This window comes from Neolamprologus multifasciatus, chromosome 13 (assembly GCF_963576455.1).
Source record: "Neolamprologus multifasciatus chromosome 13, fNeoMul1.2, whole genome shotgun sequence".
Lineage (NCBI taxonomy): Eukaryota > Metazoa > Chordata > Actinopteri > Cichliformes > Cichlidae > Neolamprologus > Neolamprologus multifasciatus.
In genome coordinates, this window is record NC_140451.1 from 27,623,923 (window position 1) to 27,636,035 (window position 12,113).

Sequence of the window (12,113 nt, forward strand, 5' to 3'; positions counted from 1 at the left end):
GCGTTTCCCAGAATTCTTTGTGGTAGACGAAAGTTACTCTGGGGTTTTTAGCTAGCAAAGAAAGTTTTCGGGAAGCCATTATATGTTGCTCCGAATGCCGAGAAGTTTTTGTTGTACATTTCCCTTTTTGAAGCCTTATATAAAGACTATCGTTTCTACAACTGATGTCCGATCCATTTTTTTGCTAAGTGGATTCGCCACAACAACAGCCTGCATGGCTAGGTGCTTGATCTTATACAGATAGTGCAATGCAACTAAAGGAAAACAGAATTCAAACTGTTTATCACTATTACCAATTTGAGTTTTATTAAACACGAGGAGACCTTATTTAACCAGAAAGTGAAACTCTTGAGGTAAAGAATCTCTTTTTCTGGCTGACACCTGGCAGGTTTTTCAGTCTCAGGCAAAACCTGAAAGGCAAAACGCTTTGGGGGGGGGGGGGGGGGGGGGGGGGGGGGGGGGACACAGCAACTCCGCACTAAAGGGCCCTACCCTGTTCTGTACCCTGGACCTTCTCGTTGCAGCGCAACAGTGCTAACCATTGATCTAAAATGTGATTTAAAATGTAAAAATGTAAATGTAAAAAAACTAGTGCATGGTGAATGTGGGTACGTTAGTATGCACAGCACATTTCTGAGAATGCATTTTACAAAGCTTTAACACAAGTGGCAGAACAGGCTAGCTGTACATCTCAAGGTATGCATTTAGAGCAGACCTGATTTTCCAGCTCTGTGCAGGAACAGAACCTTCAGTAGACTTCTAGAACGTAATAGTCAAAATGAAACTTTCTTTTTTAGCCATTTACACTCGGCAGTATATACGTCTGTTCTTCCAAATGCATTCATGGAAAGGTGGAGACAAGGTAATAAGCAGCAAGACCCCAGCACAGAACAGAGCTGGCATCAGCGCCAGTGAACATGACATGGATTCAGTTAAATACTGTATAAGAAGAGGAACTGGGATAGAGGTGAGCTGCAAACCAGTTCTTATAGGAAGCAGTTACTATATGCGGGCTAACGCACCTTCAGTGAAACCTCGTACCCTAGATGAGGTTTATCAGTTGCATGTGTAGAACAGTATCAGCTGGGCCATCAGCTGATTCCATGCTCGAGTCTATGTATTCTACTCTTCATTTGACGCCCAAAGCTTTATTTAAGTGACTATAAGAAGTTGTGGGTTTGTTGGGCATATAAAGCAAACAGTTTTTCCCCTTCATTAAGTGTAACACCAGATAACGTGACTCCGAAGCTGAATTTAATTCTCTTGTTATGAATTACTGTCACGGCCTCGGTCACAGACTCTCCTTTGTTCTCCTGTTGATTGACATTTAAACCATTCAACCACTTTTTCTCTGCTGACATTAAATCCTCCAGCTTCCGTCCCAAAGTGCTTTGTAGTATAACTCCTTGAGGCACACGAAACATACAAGCTTTAAATAATTCAAGCGAAATGGTAAAAAGCAAGTTCCACTCGCCTGACAAACTGGAGACACCAGGGTGTTAAATATTAAAAGCCTTTTCCATACATTGCATGACACCTCCTGTCTATTCTTGACAGTCTGAGCTCAGAAGCCGGAGCGTCACTCAGGAGTTCATTTTAGGGGAAAATGAGTTCATTCAGGAGATTCAATACTGCTAACTTCTTAAAAGAAATTGAGATTTCTGTGTGTTTGTCTTACACAATTCAATATTCCTTTAATATTTGACAGAAAAATGGACTCTTACTCCCTTTGGCACTGGTTCATATACAGTATATCTAACTGTGTCAGGGAGTGTTTGCTGGGCTCACTGTTACTCAATAGGACATTGTTTTACGATCGTGCTCCCTCACCTGCTTTGGTTAAAGGTGTGTATCTTGACCCGGTGGTGTGTGTACTTCTGCAGGATTTTCTTTGTGTCTTCGTCTGTGTTGAAAGAGTTCATGAGGACCAGGGGGACGTCTGTGTTGTAAGTCTTGTTAAGGTGCTGTAGGGTGAAAAAACAAAGTATATAAATGCATTTATCCATATTTATCCAATAAAGAAAACAGAGAAGTAGGCAGTAGACGGCCATCAAGAGTTTCTTAACAGTGTAAGGGCTCAACGGTGTTATAATCAGAGATGATGCTAACTGTCAAGGACCATTTCATAGTAAATATGCCTTTTAATTCAGGAAAATTGGTGGAAATGAACAAATATTTTTTGGATATTTGGAAAAAATATTTGGAAAACCGACTGACTGGAGAGCTAATAATGGGTCTGAAGGAGGACTTTTGTGAAGGCAATGAAACACTCAAAGCATCTTTGCAGAAATTGATGGTCAGGTTGGGCCGTTTACCTCATCAACAACCAAACAACTTTGTGCTCTTGCAAGTAATGTGACCTGATCTGACACTGATGACATTTTAAAAAGGAAACAACAGACAAATAAATGAAAATCTCTATGCCACACTTCCGCATTCCATCCATTTATGTAAAGTATCCATCAAAACATGCAAACCGGGAGCCACATTTGGTGAGTCTGCCTTGTAGTGAGTGACACTGTTAGACACTTCTGCCACTGCCTTTTAAAGGCATGGTGAGCGTGCACTTGCTGGTACAACCCTCTCTTAGATGCTGTAGATCAGGGGTGCCCAATCCCGGTCCTCGAGAGCTACCGTCCTGCAGCTTTTAGATGCATCCTTGTTCCCACACACCCAAATCAAATGAATGGCTTGTTATCAGACCTTTGCCAAACATGACGGCATGCTGAAGAGATCAAACCATTTGATTCAGCTGTGTTGGAGTAGGGATGCATCTAAAAGCTGCAGGATAGTAGCTCTCGAGGACTGGGATTGGGCAGCCCTGCTGTAGATGCTTCAGTAGCGACATGAGAGTTAACACAGTTTTACACAAAACTTTATGATCAATCTTTGCACATGTTTGAGGTTCTGATGCATTTGCAAGTTGTCAGAACAGGGTTCACACCAAATGTGAGACAACACCTGGAAGTGGTCAAGAGGTGCACAGAGCAACAGGGTTAAAGGAAAGATCAGCCGATCTTAAAACAGCTTTTCTCTGTGTTTTTAAGTCTGGATTTGAGGAAAGCACTTTGTATTCAAATTACTTTGAATCTAACTGCATATAAAACTTTTTCGCCACTGTGTTTTCAAGTCTGTGTTTAAATAGATCTTCAAGTGTCCTTGTGACATTTGGAATTTGAAAATTCAACATTGCAAAAACATTTGAATTTTCAGATCATCATAAGACAAAAGGAAAACTGGCCCACACGCCTTAGTTTTCAACCAATAACTGTGTACCTTGACTGTGCGATTTGAATGAATACAAAGGATGTAAATTACACCTGAGTAAAATGGGAAGCAGTTTCTTTATTTCGATAACAGAAAATTAAAATGAGTAGAGGAGGCGGAGGATGAGACGCGGCCTGTGAATGAGTGGGGCTAAGATGATGTGAGGAATCAAATTTACTGCCTGTGACAGTTACAACGAATGAGTGGGCTTTTCTAAGCTAAAGTATGAACGTCATATTTCCATTTATTAACCAGGATGGGTGTTGGCTGGTCATGAACTTTACACAGCTCTTTTAATTAAACTTTTTCCTTATATGCAGTGGTTTATGCAAAGGTTAAATTACATCCTGGTTTTTATCAACACTGTCTGGAACCGGATTTCTGTGAGCAAATAATAAATCTCCACTTATGTGTTTAGTGTGGCACATATCAGGTTAATCTGAAAATGATTTAGTGAATTCCTCCATCTACCTTATGCTTTAAATAGCCACAAAAATAAAATAAAATAAAATAAAATAATTTTTTATATATATATATATATATATATATATATATATATATAAAAATATATATAAATATATATATATATATAAATATATATATTATATTTATTTATATTTATATATATTATATTTATTTATATTTATATATATATATATATATATATATATATTTATATATATATATATATATATATATATATATATATATATATATATATATATATATATATATATATATATATATATATATATATATATATATATATATATATATATATTTTAAATCCATCACTTTTTATCTGACCAACAGGCCAAGAAAGGAATTAGATAAGTAACTTTGCTTATGAACAAAGATAAACCATCTGCTCCATAATGATAATTTCTCCTGATTGTTTTTCGGTTATACATCAAAAAGACTACATACAAGTTAAGACCTCTGTGGCCCTTGTTTGGAGACATGTATTAGACACAGTCTCCATTGAATCCTCAAAGCAAAAGAGATTGTGGTTGTCCTGCACCCCTCCCCAGAGGGACAATCAACACTAGAAATATGAACCATATGAGCCTAGCGTTGTGGTACAAGCAGTGAGATTCTGTTGTTACTGTAGCAAAGAAGCTTTTCTTGACTAAATGTAGCCACAACTTTTATGGGTTTTGTTCAGTACTTGCATGAGATGAGCACATGAGCTGGTATTTATAAAGCCCTTTTCCACTCTCAGTGAGCACTCAAACCAATTCGACTACAAGCCACGTTTACAGTCATGTAATGCTTTATTCTGCACACAATAAGCACTTTTTGAATCAATCCCACTCTGGCAAGAACCTCAAGTTTCCCTTGATACATCCATCAAAGGAAGCTTCGATGTTTTGACTGCAGGAGCCAGAAATCAATTAGTGGATGACCCGCTCTACTTCCAGAGCTGCTGTAGAGATGCTGATCGTGTGTGCATCTGTTAACAAAGCCCTAATTGTTGTGAAACTGCATTATTAGAACCTTTATTTTACCAGGACGTCTTCTACAAGAGAGACCTGACCCATGCAGTAACTTTACAGGTTCACCCTCTTTCACACATCTTTAACTAAACTTGCTAACTTAACAAATCTGCTCTTGAGGGAGGCACTCAGGTGAAAGCTGTAAATCTTCAGCAGCCAGGCGGCGCCTGAGTCGGAGCTTTGTCCGACCTTGTTACGTCCGCTCTCAGTGAGAGGGTACATGCTTCAGCTCTAAATTAAACATGCATGATTCAGCGGGATGGCTGAGAGGTGCGTTCTCCTGCACGAGGGCCTGGTTAAGGGGGTCTGTGTGTGCGTGTGTGTGGGGGGGTATCCATTTTTCCCCTTTCTCAATAGGTCGATTCAGTCAGCATGTAATCTGACCAGACTGAGCAGAAAATGGAGAGCAGTGCCTCTGACACAGAGAGCAGTGTGCTGGGGGAAGAGGAGTGTCCCCGGAGGCTGTTATGAAACACTGAAACACTCCGGTAACGTACAGCTCCCAATTAAACTCAGTTATACAACACTATGAAAGACTTTAATATTACTCACAGTAGATTCCTTTACAATGGTCACAACTAACGCAAACCCCGTTTAGAAAATAACTTTTCTTCCTACATCCCCCTGAAAAGCCGCTTGAACATGTGGTTTACAGTTTATTGAGATTAACAAAAACGAACTGAACGATTAAGTGCTGCAGAAATGATTCAGGATTGGATCCAAATAATCACACCAACTCCTCTGCTCCAGCACACAGACATCTCTGTTTCCCGGCCAGTCGCCAGCACTGGCCGGCACCCTGAGATTTCACACTGAACCCCTTTCAGAAGCCCCTCAGCTCTGGTTCACAGAAGCACATGGCTGCATGAAGCCAGGCTTGTCTCTGGAGGATGATACGCATGCCGTGTAAGACTGGAAAAAGGCAGAGGTAAATCCAAACCCACCCCCGTGAATCATCTGGGTTTTTTTGCCGTGCTCTATAGTAAAGTAAGAAACATCGAGACAACACAAACCCTCAATACACAGAGCAAATGTTTGTATTACATCAGGCTACACATCACTTCCTACTCTGATGTCTGAGCCACATCATGAGTGCTGGTGTGGCTGCAGACCTGAAGGCAACACCCAGCTGTTCCCAAATCTGTGCCACACTAACAATTTAATATGAAAGAAGGAGCTCTCAGTAATTATCCACACTGATGGACTGAATCTGCAACTTTAGTAAGAAAGTTTTAAAAAGTTGTCAAAAGTGTTCCTTCTGCCTCAACTGAACCACCATTTAATACCAAATTAAATTTCTATGAATAGGTTCTTGTGCCTGAAAGTCACAACTGAGGTTTGATTTCAGGCTTTCCAGGAATACACATTGTTGCAACACTATTGTTACCGGCGTCAGGGCTGCATTACTACAATGAGGGGCGGTCCTGGTAGATTTTCACTTCACAAAATAATAATTAAAATTGAACAAAATTGAACAAAAATCATCACTTTAAAAATTTACTAGCTGTTAGTGGGAATTATTATCATCTTCTTCATCTTATTTAAATGTTGATAATTCAGTAATCTCAGTATTTTACGTGCTTCTGCACAGCAAACAATGGACAACCGTACCCTCAAACACACAATAATAACATGGACTGAACCACCACTCACAACCACTAGCACTTAGCCTCTGTAGAAATTATCCACATATCTCACTTATCTTAACTGCACTACTGTATAGCTCTGTGTAAATAATCATTCTGTACATACGATAATTTTTAATCCTACAACTGTTTATAACTTGCATAGTTCACATTTCTGTATAACTGTATATCTCAGATTTCTGTATAGTTTTTTTATTTCATATTTATAGCCTGTACATAGCTTCTACTCACTACAGCCTGTACACACTTATAGTTATAGAATATTCATAACATACTTCATACCGTGTACATTATAACATACCATAATAGACCCATTTCTGTAACATACTTACATATCTATATTATTGCTAACATATATTGTAATATATCTATATCACTAAAGCACTTCTGGATGGATGCAAACTGCATTTCGTTGCCCTGTACCTGTGCATGTGCAATGACAATAAAGTTGAATTCTATTCTAATTCTATTCTAAACAAACAAATCAAATATTGCACATCCACAAGGAAACTGTTAGTTAGTTCTTATTGTAAGACAACCTAAGTCTGCTAACACTTTACTGTTAAATGGTATTACATTGGCAATTAGCCTACATGCAATCCGTTTGTGAGGTAGTGTGGCTTTGTTGTTTGTGGGATATAAAAACACGTCTCACAAAATTTCTTTCAATCAAGGCTTTTAGAGTGAAGCTTTTCTACCTCTATCTGCTGCACAGTGAGGTCCAGGAAGGTGTTCTCGTTACGGACGCTGATCAGGCTCTTGGGGCCCTTACACCCCATGCTGGTACCCAGGCCTCCATTCAGCTTCACCACCACCAGTTTGTTCAAGCTGTTGGCCACATTGTCCGGCAGGCCTCGAGCGGCAATCTTATCATACGGCTGAATCTGGAGGAGAGAAAGGAGATGGCTGCGGGTCAGGAAAAAAAGCAAACAAACAAAAATAAAGCAAATAAATTCTTTTAATTCTGATTCTGAAAGTGCTTACAACTGCACAGCCTCTGCATCTCTGACCAACCTTTCTCGTTCTTTTACATTTTTCAGCTTTTGTGCAAGCAAACTGATAGTCTTAAGTTCTTTACAAAAGCAAAACAGAGACATTAACAGCTTTGAGCGTGGGCGGACTAATTACCAGCTGAGCAATGAAACGGGCTGACGTGATATGGAAATGTGAAAATGTCAGAAATTGTTAACTTGATCTGCAGCAAACTGCTTTTGGGAAATGTGCATACAATACAAACAGACATTCTGCAACTGCTTCTCGAGCGAATGGTGCAGAAAATAGCCATTAACAAAGCTTGATACACAACACAGGAAGTTTATACATACAGTACACAGCAGTTCTGTTGATTTATTGGAGTATGGTGTGTAAATGTACATTAGAGGATCAGCAATGCAGCTCTCACATCGGCGTATCTACCCAACTGCTGTCGCCCACAGATGATGATGATATAAATATATTGTGTCAGCTAGGAACATGTAAACCTGCAGTTCACCCCTTTTCCCACCATTATTTCTTCTCAACTTTAATCAAGAAGCTAAATTTTAACCATATGTCGTGATATTTTGCAATGTTCCAATGCGAGCGATCCCGTCTGTGCTTAAGTCATGCTCTGTGCAGTTTTATCATGCGATTAATGCGTCAGCACTGATAAGGCCGGATGTCATCCTGCCTCCTCTTCCTGTTAAAATAACAGAGTAGCTGATCAGCGATAGTGGACAAACAGCAGACCTCCTGCTGGAAACAGTCTCTCTGCTGTTTATCCCCTTTGCTCGCCACACACAGAGGATGAGGTTACAAAACACAACACACAAAAATGATGCAGCTGCTGCCCGCTCTCCGTCCTTCACAGAGACGGGCATCGTAAAGGACAAATGGATGGCTAGAGGCGGTAAAATGTGTTTACTGACTTGCATTAAAGGAATGGAGATGATTATTGTGCATAACAGCGCAGACAGATGAAATCCCTGCAAGTATTGGGTATCAAAAAAAGTCCAGGAGGGAAGGAAGAAAAGCTGTTGACGTGAGGTTATTTACAACGAGTGAAATGTTTTCAGCCGATTTCCCCGTCCTATCCCTGTCCCCCCGGAGGGAAATGTCTCCCGCACGCTGATGTTCATTTCCCTTTCTGGAGAAAACAGATGGGGGTTACTTTTACTTTTGACTCCTGCGTGTGTGTTGATTCCAGCTACAGCCAGGCAAGTTAAAACCCCATTTGTTGACCAGGGAACATCTCACTGACCACTGACTGAGAAATGTGCTGAATTTGCTCTTCGCCATTTCCTCTAACTGAAAAGCTGCTGTCAGAGGTGAACACCTAAAAGAAATCTGCAGAGTATTATATCGACCGCAACGAGCCCACTGTTCGATTACAATTATGAGGGCGTCAGCAGGATTTGTCATGTTACACAGTTAAATTATGGTTTTCACGACATGTTGGCACGAGTCGAAGGAGAAAGACATTTTCTCACTAAACTGAGATTACTAAGCATAGTGGAAACGCAACACTACTGTCACTAGGAGACAATATTAGGAGACAACAACTGGAAATATTTTTGTGGGGACAATCACTCGTCTTCCTTTTAGAAAAGGTTCAAAGAAAACAATTCAAACATCCCCGGACATGAAATTACTTTCAGCTGTTACTGAGTCAGAGTTGTGCATTTTCCCATCAAGTAGTTTAAACATTTGTATTTTTCCATTCGCCCATCATTCAAAGTTTCTCTTTTTTTATACAAATTAAAACTCACCACTGCCATTTATGCATAAAGATATTCAAGATGTTCCAAGCCACAAACATCTTCTACAGAAAACAAACCTCGGGATCACAACAATGCACGAAATAATCCGCAACCTCATCTCATCTTTTGCAAACCGCACGCACACAAAACAATATGACCTCTTACAGCTCCAGTGCTGTGTGCAGCACAGCACTGAGTCTGACTTTTTTTTTATCCAGCATTTTTATTACCGTCAGCAAATAATCTTGAAGATGAGATTTAAACGCTCAACCCAAGGGGGGTAAGCGGTCCAAAGTTCACAAGTTTGTCCTTGTAGAAATGCTGAAAATGTTTCATACATGTGAATGTCAATGCTGGGAAGAGACTCAAGGAGTAATAATTAAGGTGACAACCAGTCTATTTAGTTTATTCTTGAAAAAGAAAAGAGAAAAGAAAAGAAAAAAAGAAAAAAAAGAAAAGAAAAGAAAAAAAGGAAAAAAGAAAAGAAAAGAAAAAAAAGGAAAAAAAGAAAAGAAAAGAAAAGAAAAAAGAAAAGAAAAGAAGAAAAGAAAAGAGAGAAAAGAAAAGAAAAGAAAAGAAAAAAGAAAAGAAAAGAAAAGAAAAGAAAAGAAAAAAGAAGAGAAAAGAAAAGAAGAGAAAAGAAAAGAAGAGAAAAGAAAAGAAAAGAAAAAAGAAAAGAAAAGAAGAAAAAAGAAAAGAAGAAAAAAGAAAAGAAAAGAAGAGAAAAGAAAAGAAGAGAAGAGAAAAGAAAAGAAGAAAAGAAAAGAAAAGAAAAGAAACGAAACGAAACGAAAAGAAACGAAACTTCCACAATTGTGTTGTTTTGTTTCTGGATGACTTGTCTCTCTGTCATGTTTTTGCAAGTCCAGCATGTCTGAAGCGCTAATAATCACACCTCCAGGTTGGAGTGAACAGAAGTTTGCTAACCAGCACTGAAGAAGAAGATTTAATTCACAAAACTGCCACATTAATAAAGCTGAATAATAATGATCTACACTTAGATACATTTATATGTAATAAATGACTTTCTTGCAATATATTGAATATTGCAGTAATTCAAGTGCTTCCTTTGGCTGTAGTTTTTAGGAAACGTTAGCTAACCATGTGCCCTCTTATTTCAGTTCCTCTCTGTCTCGTATGCATATATCATCTCCACAGTCTCATTACAGTCTGTCACTGTCACGACTTTGATTTCATTTTATGTTCTCCGTTTCCAATTCTTGCCTCATCACTTTTCTCTCCCAAACCTTATCATCTCTCTGTCTCCGTCTTTCTTTATGGAAGCCTTATCTTTCTGTGAAGCCACATCCTTTTGCTCCTTATTCCTATTTTCCTGCCCTACTCTCCCATCTTTAATCTTCTCTCTCTGTGTCTGCAGCTTCTGAGATTGTTAAGGACAAAAAACGAAGAAGAAGGAAAAAGCAGCTAAGAACTAAAGTAACATCATCATTTACTTATCGTGTATAAAAACATATCACACAGAGACAAACCAAACTGGCTTATCCTGTGCTACTTCTATAGGGGGGAAAAGTATTTCTTAAGAAGAAGCCAAACATTTTTACTTTGTTTGTTTAGCTCGCAGAGTGGCGTAACTGCTGACAGTGAGAAACAGAGTCTGTGGTAAGAAAGATCAGGTTGTGTTCTTTGAGCTACTGTACCGAAAAACACTTTGCAGAGTTCTGTTTATTCCATTTATTTTGTGACACCTGATGAACATGAAAGCACGCATGAAACTACTGGAATTTTAAAAATGTTATAGAAAAATCACTGTTTAAACACAGCTCATGAGTAGTAACCAATGTTTTAATAAATCCTTTGCAAAGTTTTGTTAATCCATTTATATATGGTTAATAAGCTAATAATAAATGGATAATAAAATTCCTGCACAAGATAAGTGCTCCAACTGTCCAACCAGTCAAAGATACTTTAAATTTTTTGGCTACCAAAAAGTGGTGATAATCAGAGTGATCTGCAATAGTTTGCATCAAAAATGCCATGCCTCCACACATCTTCTCCTATCCAATTCAGGGACATATTGGAGGCTGGAGCATAGGGCAGGCTGTTGGTGCGATGCTGGGCTAACACAAAGAGACAGACAGCCATTCAGGCATAGCTTTACATCTACAGCCAATTCATCAGACATCTTTGTCTTTGGACTGCATAAACAAGCTGGAGAGAACGTGCAAACTCCACAAATAGTTTCCTACTCAAGAAATCAGCATCAACACGGCACTAATCACTGCACCACCAGGCTGCCCACCCATTAAAAATACATTAAAATAATATCAGATTCAAATGTGACTGAATCTGTTTGACTATACTTTTACTTTGGCGTGCAACAGTCGTTTCACGCAGGAAGTGAGCAACTTCTGAGATGCAGTTTGGGTAAATTATTTCATAACTTATGGCACAGATATGTGTGGGTGTACAACTATGCACTCTTTAAAATGAGTGCAGTGCTCCGTAACCTCAAAATGAGAGGAAACAACAGGAAGAGAGTACTGTGGGTCGTCAATCCAACTATAAAGACAAAAAACAATATACCAATAATAACCAATAATACTAATCCTCTAGAACCCACCCTCAAATTAACAATCCAACAGAGGAATGATAGGACGGTTGACTTTTGAGAAGATTTCCTAACCTTCCTTCCTAGTTTAATAACAGTTTGACTGATCTGTAAAACAGCAGTTAATAATTCACAAAACACTAAAAAAAAAAAAAAATCACAAGTTACTACTTACAGCGCACTCAAAAAGAGTGGTACAGAAAGTAGAAGGAAGCTATAAATACTAAGTTTTCCAGGGTTTTTTTGTCAAACGCTAATTAGTTTTATTCACACTGAAAATGTATCATTATTTAAAATGAACTTAGCTTGTGTCCACAAGTACAGATTTCAAAGAAATTACAAGGAGAAAGCAGGTGACAGGCGTGAACCTATGACACACAAGAAAGTCTATAAAGGA

The 12,113-nt window shown here is 38.7% G+C and overlaps 1 protein-coding gene across 2 annotated transcripts in view; it reads right to left on the minus strand.

Annotated features, from left to right (window-relative positions):
• Positions 1–12,113, minus strand: part of ugp2b (UDP-glucose pyrophosphorylase 2b) — a 39,169-nt gene that overhangs the window by 13,034 nt on the left and 14,022 nt on the right. For both annotated transcript variants that reach the window (XM_085183563.1, XM_085183562.1), the window contains exons 4-5: positions 7,108–7,293; positions 1,831–1,964 (exon numbers count right to left, since the gene is read on the minus strand). In XM_085183563.1, the coding sequence (XP_085039689.1) occupies positions 1,831–1,964; positions 7,108–7,293 (320 nt within the window). The remainder of the gene's footprint in view (positions 1–1,830; positions 1,965–7,107; positions 7,294–12,113) is intronic.